The sequence below is a fragment of the Vidua macroura genome, chromosome 10 (genome assembly GCF_024509145.1).
Source record: "Vidua macroura isolate BioBank_ID:100142 chromosome 10, ASM2450914v1, whole genome shotgun sequence".
NCBI classification, from domain to species: Eukaryota; Metazoa; Chordata; class Aves; order Passeriformes; family Viduidae; genus Vidua; species Vidua macroura.
In genome coordinates this window covers 24,307,352-24,332,103 of record NC_071580.1, presented here as the reverse complement: position 1 = coordinate 24,332,103, position 24,752 = coordinate 24,307,352, and the positions used below count along the sequence as shown (strand labels likewise).

General features: G+C 37.5%; 1 protein-coding gene across 11 annotated transcripts in view; it reads right to left on the bottom strand.

Moving 5' to 3' along the window:
- The window catches only part of PER2 (period circadian regulator 2), a 46,836-nt gene that overhangs the window by 14,907 nt on the left and 7,177 nt on the right, over positions 1-24,752 (bottom strand). For 7 of the 11 annotated variants that reach the window (XM_053986824.1, XM_053986825.1, XM_053986821.1 and 4 more), the window contains exons 3-13: positions 23,959-24,022; positions 21,846-22,006; positions 14,688-15,177; positions 13,842-13,910; positions 10,598-10,752; positions 9,970-10,091; positions 8,256-8,457; positions 6,723-6,774; positions 5,257-5,399; positions 4,978-5,056; positions 552-658 (exon numbers count right to left, since the gene is read on the bottom strand). In XM_053986824.1, coding sequence (XP_053842799.1) covers positions 552-658; positions 4,978-5,056; positions 5,257-5,399; positions 6,723-6,774; positions 8,256-8,457; positions 9,970-10,091; positions 10,598-10,752; positions 13,842-13,910; positions 14,688-14,959 — 1,201 coding nt within the window. In that variant the 5' untranslated portion in view covers positions 14,960-15,177; positions 21,846-22,006; positions 23,959-24,022. Of the gene's footprint in view, positions 1-551; positions 659-4,977; positions 5,057-5,256; positions 5,400-6,722; positions 6,775-8,255; positions 8,458-9,969; positions 10,092-10,597; positions 10,753-13,841; positions 13,911-14,687; positions 15,178-18,571; positions 18,727-21,845; positions 22,013-22,034; positions 22,099-23,958; positions 24,023-24,752 lie in introns of all 11 variants that reach the window. The other 4 variants (XM_053986827.1, XM_053986823.1, XM_053986826.1 and 1 more) reach the window with 4 other exon arrangements.

Here is a 24,752-nt window from a genome sequence, read left to right as displayed (position 1 = left end):
TCACTATGGAGGAAGATGACACTTGAGGGAACAAATACTGGGCACATTGATACATTTAGAAATACTGAGCTACCAGAATAAGCACATCTTCATAATTTACTGACTATGGTCAAGAAAATCACCTTTAGAATACAACAAACTGAAGAAGGCTGAAGAAGTGACTTTACAAACTTTGCCAGAATGGTTCTTATTTTCTTCTCCATGAAATAAGAAAGAGCATCATGTAAGATATGACACCTCCTATCACACCATTCTCATAACTTTTTCTTTATTTCTCATTCATTTCATACATTTATGTATGAAATACTCATTTATAGTCAATTTGTTTACAATAGATATGTATGCTTCTTAGAAAGTACAAAACTGATTTCTCATTTTCATGGATTTGCATTAAGAATCAAGTTGTGCAGTAAAAGATTTAGTATTTACTTCTGGAAAAAAATCAAAGTCACAATTAATTTTCTCTTACTACTTGTTGAGGTATTTGTAGTCATTATAATTATGTTCAAGAAAAAAAATGTGTATTTCTGCCACAGTAAGAGGTTACATACTTTTTTTGTGAATTGCTAGCATTAAGGGTCTGTCATTTGGGTGAAGATGCACCAAGACTGGTGTTCCTATTAAATCCTGAGGTAGGTATCCCAACAGAGGTACTGCTCTGGAGAAAGAAAGACAAAGAAAACATAATAAAAATCAAGTAGAATAAATGTACATTTCATGCTTGAAATGTTTTAATTTTAAGCTTTCTTTGCTGCTTTTCCTGTGAAGAGAGAGAATAATTTTAAGTTTAGATTTGGTGAAAAAGCAGTGCCAAGTTAACAAGTCATACACTTAGGACAAGGGAGGCTTTGTTTGTTTGTGGGGTGGTGGTTAGACCAAATCAAGGAGTCTGCTAGAGCAGTTCTGTCGTTTTTTTTTGCTGCCGAACTTTAGAGGATAAATACCCCAATTTTAAAAGACCATTAATAAAGTTTAATCTTGTAAAACTCTCATGAAGGTAAATAGTACCCCAATCCCTTGGCTGAGAGCCATAGCTAAGGATCACAGGATTACCACAGCTGAATTAGCACCAGGGGAGCTGACCAGCACTCAAGACAACTTTCTCACAGGCAGGTGAAGAGTTCAGCTCAGAGGAGCTGCAAGGGAGCAAGTTTATTAACCAGAGAATTAAAAGCAATGGCACTGAATTCCTGTACATTATCCATGACCACTTCTAGTGATGTGAAAAACTAATTTATGTGATGAAATAATTTTTACTAAACACTTCAAGCATTTGCCTTAAGGAGAAAGAGTGAAAGTTCACAAATACCACTCTGCACCTTACCCTGAAGGTTAACCACTGAAAATGTGCTTTGGAAAAAAAATGTACTAAGTCAACACTACTCAAGTGATGTTTAAGTTACCAGATACCAACAAGTCATCTTGTAAGCTCAAAATGCTGTACATCTTCCCCCAGGCCCAGTTACTGCCAAAGGTCCAAGGGCAGGGAGATACCTGAGTATCTGAACAGCTTTAATGAAGAACTCAGCCCCAGTGCACCAGACAGGGGATCTGTGCCATGTAGGAACTCAAAAGCATTATGCAGCAAACGCCTTCAACACTGCACTTCCAACAACCCACTGGAATTACATCAGTTCCCCAAAACATCAAGCATACCCTTCCAGTAAAGAGGCTGAGAGGGAAAAGAGGATAGCAACTAATGCCTTATTACCAAAGCAATTAGTTTTATAATCAGTCTTAAAAGCTTGTAGATGAACTAAAGCAACAGAGCAGAAACTGGCATGGAACTCATACCAAACCAGATCACTTTGACACATTGACATTTAGAAGTGCTGCCAAGTTCAAAGCACATGAGAAAAGTTGTTCTGCTAGAGGACTTTAAAATCTTAGTCAACTCCAAGCAGCGTCAGCCAGGGCTTCATCAAATAACACCATAAGAAGGCTTTGTTCAGCACTGCTTCTGTTTGCCACCTGCTTTATGAAAGTCAGGGATCTAGAATGTGAGACTGAGCTGGCCTTGCCTGCTCTGATGAAAAGGGGAGTAAAAGATGATCCAGGAGCTTCCCATACTGCTGAAAAGAAGAGTCACAAAAATGGAGTTAAATTTTCTTGATGGTGCTAGACAATAAAACTACAGGCAATGGTCCCTGACTGGAGTCTGGAAAGCTGATGCTGGATGTTAGGAAAAGGTTTTTAACAGAGCAGTGCAACACAGGAGGTTTCCCATACGGATTGTGTAATCTCTGTCTCTGAAGGTTTTCAGGCATTACTGAGACAAGGCCACAGCTGACCTTAGCCAGGACTGGGCAAGGTTTCATTTCAAGCAAAAGGAGGGAACCACAACCTCCAGCAGTCCCTTCCAACCAGCCCTTCTGTGCTCATATAATGCTGTATTTGAGAATGTTATCTTGGCATCATTATAATGAATTCATCCTCATAATGAATAACTCATAAAAATTCAGAGGTTAAGTTAATAAATTAATTTTACGAATGCAAATACACGTGTGGCATAAGAATGGCTGATGAGGAGATGCCGCCAAGTTTAGTTTGTGTTTTATAGAATGACATTTAAAGTGTCAAAAAACATGAATAAGAAGTATCTTTATATTATTATTGTAAGTTACACACAAAACTGCTTTAAATTAATTTACAAAGATCATTTCACTGTGAACTACTTATACCCATTAAATGCATGAAGTATCAAATATATTAAGACAAATACATATAGGAATGATCCATTTAATTTCAAGAAAATATTTATTTTTACTTAATATACTCTATGCAGAGATCAACCTGCAGAGTTCAGACAAATACGCATTTTTCCAACCCATGAACACATACTGATTACAGAAATTAACTTTATGCAAGTCAAGCAACAGTTTCAGGGCTATGTTATGAACAACACTCAGTCAACAGCAGGTGCTCAGTTGCACCTTTTTAAATATTAAGACTCTGCTTTCTTTAAGAATCTCTTGCTTTGCGTATTCCACCAAACCCTGAAGAGCTTAAGAGTAACAAACTGCATATGCATGTCTTGGTAAACATTTATTGGACTGCCAATGCTCTCAGGAGTTAAATAATTAAAAGCAAAATCAACTACACAATCACAAGAACAGAAATAAATGACACGAAGTCCTAATTTCAGACCAAGATGCAATCAACCCTCACTGCAAGTGTTAGAAAATGGTATTTGAGAACAAGTGGTAACATCAAACGAACAGGAAAGAAGCTTCCATAGGATTCACAAGGAAGGATTTACTGGACTTGCTCCACTCAAGCCCAAGAATAAGGGCAAGGCTCTCCACTCAGCAATTTTGCCATTTCTGTTAAATGACTACTGGACATCACTGAGCTGTGGATGCACAGAGCCCTCAGCCTCTTTGTAAAGATAAACCCACTCTGCAGCTGGCTTGAAGTGTGTGTGGAAATAAAGGAGAGAGGAAAATCCATGAAGAAGACAGAACTATAGTGGATCAAGTAGTTCTTTTATCAACCTGAGCTGTTTAGAGGGACTTTATAAACCATAGCATGGAAAAACAGTTAGTCAGCATTACACTGTCTATCCTACAGGAACTCAGCCACAATGTTTCAGAAGTCAAACATGTTCTTTTTAGCTTGACTCCATCTTCGTTAAACATCACAATAACCTCTTTCCCCAGTCCCTCTCTCTTCTGCTGCATTTAAGGATTTTGCCAAGAATTAAGTATTTTTTCAGAAGCTAAATTTCCACCCAAAAAATTCCACAGAATCTCAAAATTGTCCATTATACTCTTACTCCATCTGAAGATATCCCCCCCCATCTCAACCTACAAAGAAAATTTTAGCATTCCTGGAATGCTTAAAAACAAATGGGAGAATCTCAGCAGTCAGGTGTTACCACTGTAGCTTAGTTTTTGCTAAGGAGGAAAAAAATCAAAATGCAGTGCAATATACAGCCCAAATAGCAGAAACCATCACAAAGAAAATATCAAGGAAAGTGGAAAAGGAAGGGGAAAGGTAGTGTTTTCAGCTCAGGAATAGGTGAATTCTCTTTTCAAGTCAAGTCCCTAGGGCTCAGGATTGGGCCCAATGTCTTCATCCATGATCTGGCCTGGAGGATGGAGAGCACCCTCCATCCTCCAGTTTGCAGACAACAGCAAACAGGGTGAGAGAGTTGATTTTCCCAGGGAAAAAGTGACAGGACAAGAGGAACTGGCCTCAGGGCAGGTTTAGACTGGCTATTAGGAAACATTACTTCATGGAAAGGGTTGTCAAGGAACAGGTTGCCCACGGAAGGGGTGCAGTTACCATCCCCAGAGGTATTTAAAAATGTGCAGATGAGGCATTTAGGGACAGGGTTTAGTGCTGGACTTGATGATCTTAGAGGTCTTTTGCAACCTAAATGATTCTATGAAAGCTTGGTTTAGACCTCAGTTCCTAAAGTCTTTGTATATACATTAAGATCACAGGTGGCATTTTTATTTCTAATTTAGGATGCAAATACTTAACCTAACCAGCTTTCATGACTGTCAAAGCAATTTGAAGTCTTCAGCCAGTGTAATTTGAACCATTTTTATATACCTTTTTTAAAAAAGATGTAATATTGCACTGAAAAGCTGTACCTCTAGTTGTACCTGGGCCAGCAGAGAGCAACAGCAGCATATTTGCTGAATCAAACTTTAAAAACCCACACCTAAATGTCTCATTCAGGTAATAACTGGCAGCACAGGAATTCTTTTGAAATAGGTTCCTTGACTGAATTTATGTCCAGAATTTCCCAAGAGGGAAGGAAAGCAGAAGAACAAGTTGTTAGCAGGCATTTAAATACCAGTTTAATGTGCTCTCATGCATAGTGAAAATGGGGGGGATGTACTTTTCTTAAGTTAAACACCCTTCAGTAGTTGCATAATTTTTAACCCCATATAGACACCTTAAATCCTGCAAAGATGTTGGATAGCTTGCTCATCAGTAAATTGAAAAATAATTTTTGTAAGTTACCTTTCATCTACATCCTGAAACAAACAGGTCGGTGTGTGCGTAGTTGTAAAAATCCTTTTGTCAGGAGGAATTCTGGGTGCTGAGAGAAAAATAAAAGCATATTAGCAACTGGGGGTTTTGCATATATACTACTTCAAGCTGCCACTCCAAAATTCTGGCCAAGAGCATACAGGGAAGCAGCAAGGACAGAGACAGACACAATTCTCTTTCACTTTAATAAAGCTTCAACAGTTCTTAGTTTTAGGAAAGCAAGCTAGTCTTTCTGCACTCAAGGATTACCTTCATAACCAGAATGGACTTTTTCTGCAAGCAACACACAGCAAAGCTGGTCTTCTGCTATTTCTGGATCTTGCACTTTGATAAGGTAGGGGGTCATCCGGAATGGGTGATAGCAAATCTCATTTTCACGCTCCTTTCCCGCACTAATAATTAAAGAGAGTTAATTATTTCAACAGATTCATCTTAAGCTGAATACAATTTTAATTTATCCACTGTATTTCCCTCATGACACAAGAACTGCATATTAGCTACTAAAACAGCACCCAAGATCTTAGCTTGATTTTTTTCTTTTTTTGTGGAAGAGAACCTAATTCTGATGGTATCCTTTGTGTACCAACTTCCATGTGGATTGTGCTGTTCTCTCTGATGACTGAAACAAATATCCACAACAGCATTACATGGAAGTTTGATAGAAAACCCAGCTCACACAATAAATTAAGTCACTTTGTTGTCCTTCAGAAGGATGAATTTACAGGGTTTTTTTATGAAGACTGCTATATCCCCTCAGTTAACACAAAGGTCATCTTTTAATCAATATTTATTCCAGTTTAGAAGCAGTGAAGGCTCAATATCTAATAACAGGTGTTTGCTTAACCAGAATGCAAACATAGTTATGAAAACAACAACCATTTACACAGTGACCAAAGAAAAATCAGTTGTATTAAGTTTATAACAGCAGAGCTAAATGAAAGCAAAGCTTTTGAAACCAGTGTTAGTTGGACAAAAAATCTCCAGTAACACCAGCAGTACTTCTACAGTACATCCAATGCAACGCTCTGGAGCACTGCATTACCTCCAATTCATTTCAAGTTTATTCATACCTCAATAATAAGTATTTATTTACTCCAGAAGTAATTAAATACTTGGATCCACTATTTTTGCTTCAGAAATGCTGCCAGGGAGGCAGTAAGCATAAATAAATCAAATTGCACAAGAAAGAACATGAACTAAGTTGCCAGCTTTTCTAAATAAATAAAAAAACCCCAAAACTAAAGACGAGTGCTTTGGGGCAGAAAAAGAAAGAAGCAAACCAAATAATTGTGTCCTCTATTAACTGCAACAGAGACACGTCCAGTAGCCCTTGCGTGTATCTTCCTAGGGGAAACCTGAATAAATTTGAGCCATTGGTTTTCTAGAATGAAGGAGACTGAAGCAGGTGCTGAACAGTTCTGTTTACATGAGCCAAAGGCTTTCCAGAGCAGGAGGAGATGCTGTACCACCTTCCTTTATGGCACAAAGGTCAATACTCACAGAGATTAACTTCTGAGATGGAACTTGCCGAAATCAGTTCACTTTTCTCTGTAGCTGCTACACTTAATCAACTCAAGGATGTGCATATGTTTTGCTTTATAATCACATTATGAAAAAGCATGAAATATTCAAACCATATGGTTCTTATAAAAGTCAAATACTTATGTAATGCTTGGTTTCATAACACAACACTAAGCTTTACAATATTGTCTTACCTGATGCGACAGAAAAAAGATTTCTCTTCCATGCAATCCTGGGTGGAAGACTCTAGAAATATTAAGCATATTTCATAACAAGTTACAAATTACTAGAAGATGATGATATTCAGTATATTAACTTTTCCTTAGATAATACATTTTTTTAATGTGCCCTGAAGTCTCCATATGTATTGGTTAAAGAATGTACATCACAAGCAACTAAATCTGAACATCACTGAGATTCTGAGGCTGGCATGTGAATCACAGCTCCTTGTTTATCAAGTCTTTTTCCTAAACATATCTAAACAGCTCTCCACTTTGAGCTGCTTACTCTTATCAACATTTTCACAGTACTTTATAGCAATGACCAGAAATGTCTGGTTATCTAGGACTACAAATCTGACCACCAAATACATTTCCTAGCATTCCTCTTCTCTCTTTTTCCTGAAGGCTTCTTCTCATGTCTTAAGCTTATTTCCCTCCTTTTCCAGAGCAGCCACACACTGATTTCCAAGGGAAGCTCTGGCATTTCAAAGGCTTCCAGTGCACAGTATTTTGGATATTATATTGTCTGGCAGCTAATACATGAGAGAGTGTGCACATGTCTACTTACTGCATTTTTTAAATTTGAGGCTGTACATAAACAAGAAAGCAAAACCAATAAAACTCCTGCCTAACTGAGTAATTAGGATTTTATATCATTTACCACTGTTTTGAGCCAGAGGTTGCACTGGAGACCTCACAAGGTCCCTTTTGACCTGTTTTATGTATGCATTGCTTAGCATATGTTTATTGCTGATTGTTTTTTCAGATTAAATATGCTTCACACCCTGTCTTTACTTCACAGATTTAGTATGCAGTGGATTGAAATTTCAAACATTTAGAGCCGACCTTGAATTCACGTGTTTAGTTGAAGCAGTTGGCAGATATTTCTCAATTACTAACAGCTGCAGGTACATGAGTAAAACAGTCCTACCACAAACAAATACCAAGTGCCCTGAGAAATCTGATCCTTCACCATTAATTATGCCTAATATATTTTTTCTAAGGCTGGAAGAAGAGAGCTGTGATTGCACTTGGTGAGCACACAGTGATGACAGCTGAAATATCTTTTTCTACACCATAATCAAGGTGTCCAGTATTCAAATCATAACCATTTTAAAAGGAAAGAGATGGAGTACTGTCCCCTTTACACTTGGAGAAGAGAAAATGTGAAGAAAAATTGTTTCCATTTGATTGCTAGTACAAGTGGAAAGTAAATTCACCATTCAGCATGAATTCCTACTTTGTTTTCATTCATCATCTCGCTGAAAGGGGAATGAGAACTGACAAATAATGACATTGAGAAAACTTTTAACCAAGAGACAAGTCTTGCTGATTTATAGAATAGATTTGTACACCCAGTGTTGTTCAGAGGTGTTCTAACAATGTCCCTGTGCTACAGCCTCCAGAAGTGATGGGGAAGGATGGAAGGACATTCAAAATCAGCTCAAGTATTTGAATTTGTGTGACTGCAAGGCCAGAGAAGTATCTGCTGTTGAGCCCACTCACCAGCTCTATTGCAAATGTTCCATGATGGTAATCTGTATGGCGTGGTAGAAGTATAGAACACACTGACATCCTGAGGTGCCAAGAACTCCACAAATTTGGCATTTTTAAAATAACCCCTCTTGCAGCGGAGAATAGAAGCAGCTTGATCAGAGATGTACAAAATTTTCCCAGTTATCAAAGAAACAGCTACAGCAAACATATCCTAAAAACAAAAATATCAAATTACTTAGACCGTTTGAAACATTCTTCAGTGCAGCATGTATTTCTGAGAAAAACATCTAACATATAAAAACATTAGCAAGTTCAAAATGAGAATTAAGGAAATTTAATTTTATTACAGATGTAGTTCAACACAATGAACCTGCTCATCAAGTAGACAGAATATTTTTCAATTATGTAATAAGAATAATACACTACTATTTACTGCGTTACAAGCCCTAAATATCATTGTCTACAGTTCTATGATGCAGAATGAATTTACAAATTAAGAATTAATGACCTTCCAGCTATATAACTTCACATTTTCCCTGTGCTTGTTACAGACATGATTTACATGTATGAAATTCAGGCATTTTTGAAAGGCTGTTTGTGTTAGCTGGTGCATCCGCAAAAAGTGAAAAAAGGGCTCAAACCACTTGGTAAAAAATAATGAGTACACAGGTGGGAAGAAGTCCTACACACTTGTATTGTTTTTCTTCCTGCCACAGAGGAGCTCCCTGCGTCACAACCTTTAGTTCTGCATTCACAAACACTGCACAGCAAATGAAGAGCTGCCAGCAGAACACTGCTTTCACAAACAGGTATTCACATTAATTGAACAATGTTTATGATATTTGGCTGAATTTCTCAGTTGTGCTCTACACTTCCTATTTATTTCACCTTGCAGGCAGCCTTTACTATTCACAGATTCAACAAAACCCACCTACTTCAAGCATGGAACATCCCTCACCATGCTCTAGTTTTAGAGAATTCAGACTTCATATATTCAAACAGAGGTTGCAGCTCAAAAAAATAGTAGAAGTAGTCTAATACATTTAGATGCCATTATTTTTTGAAGACTCCATAACTTATTCCTAAAATACTAGTAATACGGAAAGAAATGTAATTTAAAAAACCATTCAAGTTATCATTTCACTGCTAGAACTTCAGTGATGGTCCTAGCTGTTCTTGTCTCTATGAGAACACAGCATCACTGGACCTCACAGAAAGCCTGTAAAAGTTGCAAAGACCAGACAAATCCCACAGAAAATGACACAGTGCTTCCAGTACTTTTGTCATTCTTCAGTCATACTAACTGGTAAAACATCAAATAACTCCTAGTTATAAGAATAAGCTGAAGTGATTCACCATGTGCCTCGACTAAAATTTGGAAAAAGTTAACTCTCCAACTTCTTCAGTGCAAGTGCACTGAAATGAAACCTAATGATGCCTCTCAGGATCACTTTGGACAAAGAGATGTGTCACACCACTGTCTCCAGGCACAAGGTACAATTCAGAGCTCAAGCCTACTTATTTCCCACCTATCTGACAGAAACAAGTTTGCAAAGTCTGAAAAGGTTCAGTTTCTTAACATCCCCTTAGGGGCACAAAGGCAGTTTCTTCAGCTTTGTGGCCCAGTTACCAACCCTTCCCTTGTAAGAAGGTGGCATGCCTGAGAATTCCAGTTCCAGGAAACATTTTCAATACACACTGAGACTCAGGGCACCATACTCACTGCATTTTTCATAATGTATTCTGAGGTTATAGTCTCCACTTCTTCCACTGTGTAAGATGATACATTGAGACCAGCAGGTTGGGATTCATTAATCATCAACAACTGGTAATATTCCTCATTGGCTACATGAGAACAACAAACAATTTATAATCAGGATTATCAATGAACACCCAGCCCAGAAGTAGTAAATGGCAAAAATATTTTTTGGCGTAAATGCAGAAGTTGGGAAGTTGGCAGTTGGGAAATCTAGGCATTATTCCAAATACATCATTTTCCCTGGTAGAGCTTCCTCATCAGGAACTCAAACAAATGTACACATCTTAATCTACCCATATATGAATGGTCACGTATTTTAGTCTAACAGTTCAAACAGTATGAAACCGTAAATTGTTTTCAAGTCAATTTTCTAACTCAATCAAACAGCAGTAAACCATCAAGCCTCTAGAGAGCTGCTTCAACTCCCAAAGGAACAAAAGCCAACAAATAGCAACAATGTGAAAATATTTGGTTAGAAAGGTTTTCAGTCATAGTACAGTTTTCTGTGTAGAGCTAGTTTATTTAAACTCCTATTTTGAAAGTTTCACTTTAGCCAGGTTGGCATTATCTAGGCAGTATCACACTTTATTACCTTTAACTTGTTTAATGCTTTTAAGGGCATATTTCAGCGTCGTTAGGACACTGGATTTGCCTTTGACTCTCTTCTCAGAAGGAAGGTGAGCTTTCAGCTCCTGCAGTGTCTTCAGCAATTCCTTTTGTGTTTTGGCTTTAGTGGACTGCTCACTACTGTAAGATGAAAAAACAAAAAACACAACATCACTTGAGTGCTTGAAGTGACATATCATCTTCAGAGAAGCTCAAATGTACTCTGGCACTTCTCACCCACATCAATTTCTACCACTAGCCTCATTGACTTTGCCAGTACTCACTCAGTATCTGTTTCCAGAACTTAAGGAAATTCTTGCGTGACCATTTAAAATGAAAGATTTACCACCACTTGGAGTGTATTTGTAAAATGGGCTCTGTATGTGCAGCAGTACATATGCCCAAGCACCACAGAATTTCTTTTTTTTCTTTTCTTTGCCAGAGTCCCCCCTCTTCCCTTTTTAGTGTTATTTTCCTTAGTTCTTTTCAAAATCAAACTCAGAAATGTTCATGGACTCCAAAGGAGAGAAGCAGGAGGTCCATTGAAGTCTTCACCTCCTGTTCAAGCAGGTTCTCTTAAGAAAGGTCCCTGAAAAGGGAATGGCAGTGGGAGAGCATCAAGTTAACAAAACAAATGGAGAAATCCTTTGAATAACATATCCCACCTAAGCATGGCAACACATTAAATAAGATAAGGAAACCGTGACTAAATTTGCAAGGAAAAGATCAGAGGAGGCTGGAGACAGAAGCTGCATTCACAGGTCTCAGGTGCATGTTCAGAAGAGCTGTCTCAGTGGAGAAGGACAAACTACAGAGACTATCAGTGCCAAGTCATCACCTTCCTTTCCAGTTCCTGGTATCTCTCCCCATTATTGAGAGGTGCTGACACAATCACAAAGGAAGAGAAAAGGAGGTGAGGGAAGTGAGGGAGAGGGTAACAAAGATGTATGGCAGAGGGATAGGAAGGAGTTAAAATGATAATTCACCTTGTCTTTTGCATTGGAGATTTTAAAAGCTGATCATTTCATTCACAATTATCAACAGGATTATAGAGCTGTCCTTAAATATTCCTGAAATTTTCTCCCTTTCCAAAGGAAGGTCTTCTCTTAACACCTGATTGTCATGGCTGATAATCTGTAAGAAGTTAACCTGGGCACTGCTGTGGAAACAATAGTCCTGGCAACTGCACTGCCTGACTGAAGCGGCCAGAAAAGCGGCTTCAGCTGCCAAGTAATTTTCAAGAGGATTTGTGAACATTTTTCTGAGAAGTTTTAAGAGCTTGAAAAGGTAGATAAATCATCTGACAGGTGTTGGGTATTTTACCAAAAATGCTTGCAAAGTGACAAAGCTGTACTAGAGAATACACATTGTTCTTGCTTCCATCACAATGCACTGTGAGACACACAGCGTTCATTTACTCACTGGCCATTTTGTACCAAGAACTAACGGCAAGGGATCAAACAAAAGACTATAGTACTCCCTTGGGAAACATGATGTTCATACTGTGTATTAAAATCACGTGTACAACGTGGCTTGACAGTTCAGACTGCTGCAATCAAACAGGGCTTTGTTAACAGAGTTTCATAGAAGAACCCTTCATGCTGGCAATAGAGAAAAAGAGAGAGGAAAGATTATGAAATAACTGAGCATACTGCTGGTTTGTACTCTCAGAGTAGAGACTGCTTCATAACAGTGGTCAGATTCTTCTGCAAAAAGAAAAACGTTTCCAAATTAGCCTACGGCAGCAGCAAATACGGAAGATGGACATTCTTGGAAAATAAGTTCCACAACTCCAGAATGTTTTTCCAGCATGCAGTAGCATCAGGCACAGCAGGCAGCCACAGGGAAGGTGTGACTTGCAGAGGACAGAATAAGCAAGTTTATAAAGATAGGAGCTTTTCATTTTGCTTTTTGTGGACAGTAAATGGAAAGGTACCTACAGATATTAAACTAGAGTTGTTGGTTGGCACTGATACTGAACGCAAACCCTGTAGTCTGAATCAAAGATCAAGCCTACAAAAATATGTAGTTTATCAGACTATTTTAGTCTTCTCTTTGAAGATCATTCTCTAGATATCTTCAGTCTCCCATTCCCAAATGCTGATCAGATTCTGCTCTGTAACCCTCTAGCACAGTGCCCGATGGCTGGGGAGAACACACTGCTATCTGGATTCTTAATTATTTCTGAGCAGAGAGCTATTAATAAAATTTAAAATTGAAACACCAAAAAAACTGTACTAACTAAAACCCTCCAAGATCTCATAGCGAAGAAAACGAAATCAATGGGAAACAAAGATTAAGAAATGCCTTTGGCTCACTCTTTCACACTAAGCAACATAAACACTGGATCACAATTTCCAGATGAAAATACAGCATGGAACAAAATCTCCAGGTGCATGCAAGGCAGACACAGAAAATAAGTTGAACACACACAAAATGGTGCATAAGAGTAATTTGAATTTGCCACTTTTCTAGGAACTGCATCAGGTAGAAAAACATTCAAGTAGGCAGGTCTTAGATATGGGTCTTAACATCAACATGCTCTAGCTAGATAGCTTTGATCTACTCAGGACCAGGCTTTGATCTCCTGATCTGACTTAAAAGTTGACTTAAAAAAACAAGTCAGCAGGGTACTCTGAAGTGTCTAAATATAAGCCTTCAAGCTACCAGGCTTTTCAGGGCTATGAGGTACAGAGGCAGAGTCCATACAGAGGGTTTCATTCCTGCAGCAGGTGTTTGTGTATCATTTATCATTACACCCTGGGGCCTTGAATCCCAGCAAATGGAACACAGGAGAGGCAGATGATACAGCTGCTGGACACCCAGGAACAACCCAGCTCAACGGTGAATTCTGATCTTAACAAACCACCAGGTTCAGACTAAATTCTGAAGAGCAAAAAAAAATTTAAGAGCTACAAAACCCCACTGTAACTGAAGCAATAGTCAAAAGGACCCACAAAAAAAATTACAGAGCTAAGCTACCAAATCAAAACAAAGTAATATGACTTCAAAGGTTACCACACAACTCGCATGGAACAGCAACAAAAAGCTCTAATTTAATCAAGTGGTTAATATGAGATGTGACTGATTACGACAGGAAGAAATCAAAGACAGGATGTCTTGTGTAGTCATTCAGGTTGAGGCAAAACAAAACAAAAAAACCAAAATACAACATTATTTAGTTTTCAGCATTTAGCATATTACTGAAAAATATATGTCCATTAATTTACCTGCATCCACTGCTGGACTGATTGTGGTCAGAGTTTGCAATCATCAGACTAAACGCATTTGAGCTTGAACTAGAATAAGGAAAAGAGAAGAAGATTAATATCTGAAAACCTAACAAAAAATTTGTTGTTCATTGTAGCTTTTTATTTTCCTATTAATGACTGGCTACCTAAAAAAAAAAAAAAAATCCAAAAAATAAGCAAAAAAAACCAAACAAAAAACCCAAACAAAAAACCCAAACAAAAAAACCGGAACCACCACCAAAAAAACGCCCCGACAAAAACAAACAAAAGCCCTGAACCCCGACCCCAAATTTGAAAAGTTTCTGCATGGTACAACAAATGGGCACTAAAGCTGTAAACATTTATCTAAGCAGCACAGAATAGCTTTAGTTGGAAAGGACCATAAGGATCATTGAGTCCCAACACCTTGGTCCTCACAGGTCTACTAGAGAGGTGGTTCTTAACATAGTTTTGCTCTGTCCAGTAAACTATTATTGAAAATATTAAAACAGCATGGTTGCATCCTCACACATAAGAATCAACTGATTCTTATCTGGTTTTAAAAGTTGGTTTACAAGAAAATAAATGAATAATGCAAGTTAAACACTCAGTGATGAGAAGAAAGATGCAAATTATGCTGGCAATGCACACACCAACACCATAGACCTTTTCTTTATGAAATATATTACATAATTTACTTCACATGAGAGTACAACTTAAGTAGCACACTCAGCTCCGTGCTGAAGAGGCTTCATACCTTAGTTATTATTCAGAAATATTGATTCACATGTAAAAAGTCTTTAGAGGCAAAAATAAAACTGAAATGTATGTAATAATAGCTACTACCTTTTATGACAGTCTGAAGATTCCATGAGCATTGCTGAATCCTTCCCATTTTCATCAGATTCATGACCATGAGAATCATGCCCACTTGAATAGTTTTCATTTGTGTCATTCCCACTGGAGTCATTTCCACTGGAATCATTTCCACTGGAACCACTGCTCATTTCAATATCTTCCTGAAGAACTTCATGAGAGTGTTCAGGCTTTGCTTGAATTTCTGAGTCTTCAGCAATCATCTGGCTGTGGTCACTTGGAAGTCCAGAATAGTCACACATCTTGAGCTGCTCTTTTAAGGAGAATGACAGAGAAACGTTTCCACTGATGCCAGGCTGCTGCTCAGGGCTCTGCTCCTCAGTGCTAGAGGAGAGCCCCCAGAACGTGACAGAGTCCGTGGGACACTCATCAGAAACACTGCCAAGACCAAGAGCAAATCAAGCCATATTCAGAATTTTCCCTCTGTATAAATTCTGTTTGGAAGTACAGATGCACAAATCTGAGGAAGGGAAGGAAGAAAAAAAAAATTGTTCTCTTGTTTGCCTTGCTGACAAACTGGAATTTACACTGATATTGATTTGAAGAAAGTAAAAAAATGACATGATGGTTAATATATTCAGCATTTGAATGGTGAAATGTTTCAGTTAAATTGAAAATCTCACAATGTTTTATCATGAAGAAGGTATTTATTTTTTAGTAAAAACCCACACATAAGAAAGAAAGCTGAATAAACATGGAAAAACTCCTGAAGAGTTCACATATTTCCTTGTTTTCTGTTTTTTTACTTAATACTTGTCAGTATTGCTGCACAGATTTGGATAATCACTATTATGATTTCCAGTGAAACCATTCCACTGCCTTTCAGTTTACCTTGATAAAGAAAAATCCTCTAATCAGACATCAGACCATTGCTTATTTGGTTTGGAGGTAATTTGGATTGGTCTTCTGTTTTATACTGGGGTTTGGTTTTTTTTTTAAGATCAGTTGGGAAGGAAAATTACTGTACTCTTCATTTCTTTCTTTATACAATAGCCATGTAGGTGAGCAGACAGAACATAGAGCAGGTACAGGGAAACTAAACACATAAACACACCTAAGCACCACCATCAAAAATTCTAAGGCATGAATAACCCTGAGAATAATTTTATCTACTGCTTACCACTAATCTGGAGGGTATGATAAAAATTGCTTGGAAAAGTAAGGTTAAAACAAAACAAAAAAAAACCCATATCCCTGCTTTTAAACCAAATTCTGATGCACCAGGCTCAAAAATCAGAGTGTATACAGAGATGAATCAAGGACAGACCAATATTGAAGTATCATCAAAAGAGAAGTACTGGAGAGCAGTTAAACTTTATCTATCTTTTAAAAAAATCATATTTAATCTGACTCACATCCTCATCCATTTCAGCAACTCAGAGACAACAATAATGTAAAACCATGAACTAAGATTCTTTGTTGAGAATCTTTGTTGTTTTCAAGACAATAAAACAATGTGTATTCCTTCTCTTTGTTCCTTTAAAATATTCAAGATTACAGTTATTAACTAATAAACCTTTGACTGGGATAACAGTGAATAAAAATAATTCAGAAGCAAGTTTTGTTAATATTAACTACAGCAGTTTTGTCTTAAACACAAATAAACAAATATTTAGGTATTTGAGAAAAGACTGTAATGGAAAACATTCACAATAGTAATTTAAAACACACCATGATTCAACTCCCTCCAAAGCAACACCACATGGAAGTATTTTCTTACCCTCCTAATTGATGTTTTTCCAAGCATTTTACATTTATTTAGCATTTTCCAGAAAACACCACTAGTCTCCTCATTTGGTCCAAATAATATCCAAGATATCTGCTTTCATTTAAAAGTATAGTTTAAGGACATTCACTTAAGCTATCAGTAATAGTATAAAGTTATAAATAATTTTCTTTCCTTACAAGTTTATTCACAAGTGAATTATAGGTGAATAATTATAGGTGTATATAATTCACAAGTGAATTATATATTATTACATAATTCACAAGTGAATTATATTATTATAAGTGATAATAGAAAAATGCCTTTCAGTAGAGTAAAATATACTTCTTCCTTCTGCAGGTTATCCCTTCAGGTATTTTAATGCAGATAAAGCAGACCTCCTGTGATGCTCTTGTATTGAACACTATACCCAGGCACTGAATTACCACCCAGGAGCTCTGACAGTTTTTTCCCTGGACTAAGGTTAACCACTTCTGTCTTGAAAATTACATAACCAGAGCATGCGATAAAAGAGTATTTACTCTGAGATGAAACTGCAGGATTATGTCACAATGGCACATTCTCTGGTGGCCAATGATTAACTGGGTCAGATGGTTCATCTCTGATTTAATCTCTGTGCCAGAAGGAGCTGACACGTCCCTTGCCCTCCTGGGGCCACTCTGAGTGAAGCTCCGTGGCTCCGGCTACGTGGGGTCCGTGGGCCCAGGGCTGTCCAGGGCTGCAGGGGCATGGCCCAGCTCAGCCAGCCTGGCTGGGTGTGACAGGGAACAAAAGCACCGCGGAGAGCACCATGGAACATGGCACGGGGAATTCCTGCATGGACAAACCTCCTGGGACTGCACAGGGGAGGAGTGCTCTGTCAAGGTGTAGGATTAAGCCCTTTTCTGACCCAGACATGGGGCAACTGAGAGGCATTTTGAACAGCCTTATTCCATTTTCACTCTCATGAGAAGGGTGAGACAATACAGATGTTATAATTCACACCATCACAATCTGAAGTCAACTATTTCCTAATTACAGTACATTATAAATGCTTCTTGGCCTTTCAGCTTTAGTCACATTATATTGTAAATGTTTTAAAGCTAATCATCTAAAATTACTTCTCACGAGTCCTACTACAATGCATCTTTCATAGTTCTATTTCTCTAAAGTATTTCATCTTATTTGTAAGGCCATCTTGTAGAATTCTCTACAAATTCATTTTCCACATAAATGTGTTGATCCATTTGCACCCAGGGGATGCTCTTCCCACTGCTGTGTAAATCGGAGCACGTCTGCTTAAGTAACTGCAGCCACTCTCAAAAGCCATTTCCCACGTGTCATTTATCCTGTTACTTCTCAGAGGACACCGAGGTTGTACAGCTCCATGGACAGTTCCATGAGTGAAGGTAATTAACCCCATCATGATTCAAATGAAGCTTTAAGAAAAAAGGCACTCACAGCAACACCTTAAAGGAGGCCTGAGGTGTACAAATGTAAGGCAAGATCTACAATTTCTCATCCTATATTCTGTACTCAAGTTTGGAGTTTCTTCCTATTTTCCTGACAAAATGCTACTTAGAAAGAGCTTTAGATACATGAGAAAAAATACTGCCATAATCAAAACACCACTGTCTGTTAGGAAATCGTATGTTTTCTTTAGAGATAGGGGGAAAGAGCTCTCACAAAATAAAAAACTAAAAAAAAGGACCCCAACTTTGGCCTGCTATATTTACTCATATAAATAAAACTATGTAAATCGCTACTGATAGGTTTATAAGTATGAGCTACCATAGATAGACTCTCAGAATAGCCCTAAATTCTCTAAAGGTAATTAGCCCAATATAGCAGTAATGCAGTATTAGCAAAACTGTGCTATTTATAGAAAGAGCAATAATTGGGCCCAGCTTTCCTACTCTGATGTAAATATGCTGTGGTTTAGTCTTTAGGCACAAGAAACCTCTTCTCCTGAATTCTGATGCCAGAGAGGATTACATGTGCTGTAGTATTTCCAGCCATGAGAATTGTTCACAAATACTTTTTTGACACAACCTTTCCTTGGAAAATTATTTTCCCAAAGTATTTTCTGTAATCTTTGGAAGCCTAAGAGGCAATGAAAATGTGCCATAGCTAGCATGTAGAGTCTTACAGTTTGAAAATCGGAGCTGTTAAACCTCTGGTGAGTAATTTTTTCCACCTCCAAATATCATCTCCTCCCTTCTTTCCATGACACTCAGGCTAGCTTCTGCCAGGTATCTGTAGGAAACTCCAGCAGTATTTCCTTAGGTGGGAGAGAATGGTTCCCTAAATAAACAAATAAATCTGTATGCTATCCAATAACTTTTGAGGAATTTCCTGTAACTCCTGAAACAAGAGTTGATTGATTCAATAACAGTCATGCTTTTAGGGTTTTAAAAAAAATTATTTTAAGCAATTAGTTCAAATTAAGAGAGCCACCAACAGAAAAGAAATAGATACTGACCCTTAGAAGATACTATGTGGATTCTTTTCCTCTTGACACCTGGCAGAAATTTGTGTCAAGAAGCAATTCAGTCATATTACTTCTGGTTCTAACTAACAACGTGCCAGAACTTCTGCAGCTTTGTCCACACCTAATAACTACATTAGAGTGACTACAATTTGGATCACAAGGACAATCAAACCAGAAAAAAAAAACCAAAACAAAACGAGTATTTGAGTAATGGAGAAAACACAAATTCGTCATCTGTAAAGGTATGTTTCAAAAAGAACTGGCTCAGTTTGAGCTGGAATGGGTTCCTTAGGCAAGACTGGAAGACTAACGTCACTGAAAGTCAGTCTTGCACAAAATTTCTTCAATTTCAAAATCTCAAAAGCCTCAGTGCCAGAGGCACATACCAGAGTAAGGAATACAGGAAGACTAAAGAGGAAGGAACAAGAAAAATATTATGATAAACTTGTAAGAGCTTCTGAAGAAAGGGAATTCTTCCTAAAAAAAGACTTTACCTCTTTGGGGGAATTTTGGTGCTTTTTTAATTTATAATATGATGTTAATATATGCCCTAACTTTGGAGATATTTTCTTAGAAGAGATAGAAGTAACTGTGAAAAAAGCTCAGGCTGGCAATAACCCTCCACTACGCTCTGCAATTTAGATAAGAAGTGATGCAGCTGGCCAGACTTCACTCTGAGCAAAGAAAGAGCTTAAGTGGAACATCTGCATGCAGACACCAGCACTGCGAGAACACTTCAGGAGCACAGACGGTCAGACAGCACAAAGAGATTAATTATCTTTGAAACTAATCTCAGGGAAAATGACATAATAAATTGCACATATTCATCCCACTCATATGCTTGAATAAATTCCCAATCACTAACCAAACAACACTGGAAGGCAAAAGCTTGCATGTTTTCCCAGTCTGAGGTTCTCTCTTGTTACCAGTTTGAGGAAGGTAATTACATCCCAGACCAAGTTCAGTAAGCATCTCAACATGGAAACACAAAGAGCTCTTTTAGGTTTGATATTGAAAGAAGCCAGGCTTTTCTTTATTTTCTGCTCCATCTTCTAAACTTTTAAGGGATGTCTATTTTGACTCTATAAATAAAAACTTTTTAAAAATTAAACTGGCACCTGTTAAGCTTGGTTTTACAGCAGTTGGCTCAAAAAAACCCCAATTCTATTCCCTCTGGCAAAGACTAGAGCTCTCTAAGATCCTGATGCAGTGTGTGAAAGGCACCATGATTCCACTGAGCACTAAGGACAAACGTAGGCATTGATTTGCCAGGTTAGATATGCAGCAAAGGTCTTCTGGTTATTCAGTACCTACAGTTGCTCCTTTATTCTGCAGTAAGACACAGGAAACAGCCTGAACTTGAACATCACCAAAAAAACCACACTGAAATATGTATGGACAAATGCTGAAAAAAGTAATTGAGCTTGTTTTTGAAAAAAAAGAAGGGTTGTAGAACACCAAGGAGGCAGATTTCTTCTGGAACAGTAACTTCAAACCCAAAAATCTTGTTTCAGCAGAGATCTGGTTATATTCAGAGAACAGATTTTTCCAGATTTCTTTTCACACAAAAAACTATCATGTTTAGTACTGGCATATAAAGGATGAGTAACCAACAATCCAGAGTCAAAATTATCCAATTCAAGAACTGAGTAAGAGGCAAACATCTCATTATTTGAGTGTAAATTCACAACTACTATCAACTTACCAATATTCCCAAAAAAGCAAGAGCCACACTATATTTTATGCCTATAGACATGTGAATATTCGGGTACTCTTAACTGTACTAGAACCTATGGGAGACATTCCTAATGGTCAGGATTAAATTTTACTGAAGATCTTGTCAACAAGAAGGGATTCCAAATGTCTTCTGGATTTTTGCTGTGCAAAATTATAGAAGTTTTCTTATTTAGATGATAAATAACTAGCAAGGGCTTAGTCAGATCATGCAATTCTAGATATGATTGAAAATTAACATCTACAATGAATGCATTCTCTCTGTGCAATTAGACAATAATTAAATGCTTAGGAGTCAAAAAATGTTAAGAGAAAATGTTGGAAAACAAACAATAATCCAGGAAGTGACTTGTTCAACTGTGCAACTTCACCAACATTGAGAGCTTCTTGTTTTCCTGGCAAGCAATTAAAGAATACCTTCACTAGGACTTTTCTAGGAGGGGGGAAAAGAAAAAGATGGCAATATTCTCAGATTATAGGAAACAATAACAAAGATGCTCAATCATTTCTTGCAAGATCTTTTTACTTAAAAAAAGTAAGGGAACTTTTTTACTAGATTACTTAACTCACGCCAAGTAATCATGAACAAGTTTTGCTCTTTTTCTAAACAAGCAATGAGATGTCAGTATCAATAAAATTATCAACATCTAGTATACCAGAAATGTTCCCATAAAATCTGAATTTCACAATATTAATTTCACAAATTTTTGATCACGATTCAACTTTCAGCTCAAGAAAATCCTGAACACAAGACTCTTATAAGGGTCATCTTCATTAACCACTGCTCTCAGCTGCCACTCTACAAAGGGAACTGATCAAGACACAGCCTTGTTCCAGAACCATCCGAGTGCCACCCTGAATTTATAGCAGCACCTACACAGGAAGAAGTCAGCATCAGATCAGGGCCCTGGCATCCACAGTGAGGATGCTTCCAACCAGATTGTTTCCTTGCTGAAGAAACTCAAACCTGAATTTAAGAATAAGTATGGTTTAAGGCTAAAAAAATGTTTTAGCTTCAAATAAGTTTTGACTCCCAGTTTATACCCAAAATATTGTTTGGAATGAGTACATATATATGACTGAAACCCCAGTTTAAAGACAACAGAGAACAATATATTTTCTGCATAAGCTCTAGAGGAGCAGGAGGGGAAGCATCTTTCTACTACTATGAATCATAATAATTATGTGTGTTTCTTACCTGTTTTTTCTATGAAAAGGTGGCAAAAGTGTTTATCAAGCTCCCTCCCAGCTAGCATCAAAAGCATGAGGTGCCTAGGTCCAGAGTCTCCCACATGCATTTAATTCTTGTCTCATCCTCTTCTACTGGAAATCTTTGACCATTACAGAGTCCGGACACCTCTATAACTATAAAATATAAAAGAAATACCTGGGCCCCCCAACAGTGTCCTCTTCAAACTGATACCAGAGAGATGCTCACAGCTATGTCACTCCTATGTAGATAAATGTTGGTTAAACATGAAACTGTCATACAGCAAAGGAAGAAGACACAAATTTGCATTTTAAACACTTTTGCTCTCAAATAAGGTCTTAAAGAGTTTTAAAGTAATAGCATGTTCTTCACTAGATAAAATAACCCTTAGGATTCACCATCAGAGTGGTATCACACTATGTACAGTCAGCATGGGCTGACACAGCCACTGGGAACACAGGGCTGGCCTCCCCAGCAAGGCACAGAACAAAGTGCCTGCTGTGGTCAGCAGGAGCTCCAAGTGCTCATCAAGTTTTGGTTGCAATATAATGTTAGGGCTCCCTGTCAGTAGGATTGGTAAGAGCATTAAAGATTTTACCAGGCAGTTACAAAATTTCAATTCACACAATGATTGAGAGCAAAAGAGACTTCTGGAGGTACCTTGTCCAACTCCCTGTTCAGGCAGAGTCACCTAAGAGCAGGCTGCTCAGGACCACCAACAGATGACTTTTGGCTATCTCCAAAAATGGATATTCCATAGTCTCTCTGGGCAATCTGTTCCAGTACTCACTCACACTCCCAAAAAAGTGTTTCTTTATGGCCAGAAGTCTGTACTAACAAAGCCCATTAACATTATTATTCTTCCTAATAAAAAGTTTCTCAAGAGAGACACTGGGAATTTTGATGAAAAACAAAAAAACTGAAAGTTGTTCTAGGAAATCTAAGAAACTAAGTCTGTTGGTGCATGCCACTGCCATGTGGCACAAATAAATGGTACAAAAGAAATCAGAAGTTCAGAAGACCAACATTTGTGTGGCAGACAATTACATCATTCTAAGTGCTTCATCTGAATACGCAGAAGAAAGGTTTGGAACAGTTTTCAAATCCCAAGCTAACCACTCTGGAAGACAGCCATGCTAACATGCCTTAATTTAACAGGCTGCACGCCTACCAACTGTTGAAAGTACATTTGTGCTGGCCAGACTAAAGGAAGAATTTATTCACAACATTCCGTCCTGCGTGACATCATGAAGCCAATACAAGTTCTAAAATACTCATATTATTATATAAATCTGTATGCACTGCTTCTTTAAATGTTTTGCTTCTGTTTTTATAAACTGATAATACAGGATTTAAATTATAGGCTTTATCTCTGACCAAAAGAAGTGTTAGAAATTGCTGTAGCCAGAACTACTTGCAGATTTCACAGTTTTTAGCCAGAACATTGAAAATGTGGAATGTCTTTCAGCACCAGTTAAATCCTTGTTTAAAGACAGCTCTTGCAATTCCTTTACACTAACTCAACTCCCTATGAAATTTCAATTAAAAAAAAGTTAAAAAGGTTTTCAGAAGTCTAAGTTTGAAAATATACTCACAGTGGCAGCATGTACAATTTTAATTGTGTATCATATTGGTTTCATGTATTTAACATATTTAAGAAGACATTAAAACATTAAGAAAGAATAGTCCTTGTAAACTACTAAAAATTCTCATGATAAGCCTTTCTGCAATTTAACAGAAAGTAAGACAAATCTACACCAACAGGATTTTTATCTGAAACAAATGCCTGGTTTGAGTGACTTGTATTTAAACAGTCTGAACAGAATTAGAGGCAGCCAATTTTACCTGTTTTCTATAATTTTTCAGAAGAAATGTACAGGTGATTGAGTATGCCCAAGTCCCAAAACACTAAAAGAGTTCATCTACAGATGGCACCTCCAGTAAAGTGTTTTCCACAGAAGGAAGCCTAATTTGTTCAGTTCACAAAGAAGACGGAACTTGTGACATTTCCTCATTTCCTTCCATACTGATGTATCTCTATTCTAAGCACAGAAGACTTCAAATATTACAAAGGAGTGAAAACCCTGCTGTAGGAACACACCTGTGATATGGGAGGCAAACCAAGTTGAACCAGGTTCACTTTCTGCAGAAAACTGAAGTCACACCTGCAGCATTAAAAAGAGTCAGATTTTAGAACCTATTCAGATCACATTTTCCAGCTATAGAAAAACAGGATTGTTTGGGTTTTTTTCTCAATCATTTAGACTGAACAGACATTGTAGTGTTAATCCTCAAAATCTCAGTTACAATTCCATCTCTATTGCAATATTACAGCATTATCCAGATTAGCTGTCTTTCCTATCTAGGACCAGTACTGTGGCATCATCAGATCACATTTAATGAAAGCAATTATCAATTCTCTTCACATCACAGATTACATTCCTCCACTATTCTCCTTTAATTATGTTTCCTTTTTTTTTGCTCCAATAACAATCAACTTTTCTTTATTTTCAAAGCAGAGCAGAACTGACCAAAATACTGTTGGAAGTTACGATTGGCTTTTTTAAATTCAGGTTAGGAGCATAATATTTTCCCTTTTCTTCCTGAGCTATCATTCTGATTATCTAAGTAACAGCAGGTACTTGGTTTTCTGGACCCCAAAATTTTCCTCATAATTGAAAGTTCCTTAACATCTGCAACAGCAATCAAAAAGATGGAAATTATTAATAAACACTTGCCCAGCAAACAATGCAGATGCAGCACTTGATACTGACACTACACTAAATTCCATTTTCATAAAGATTTAGAGAAGCCATAGCATTTCCATGTACTTCATGATTTGTGCAACAGGTCTTTGGAAATTTAAAGCCCTGAAGATCCCTATTTTTGGGCATT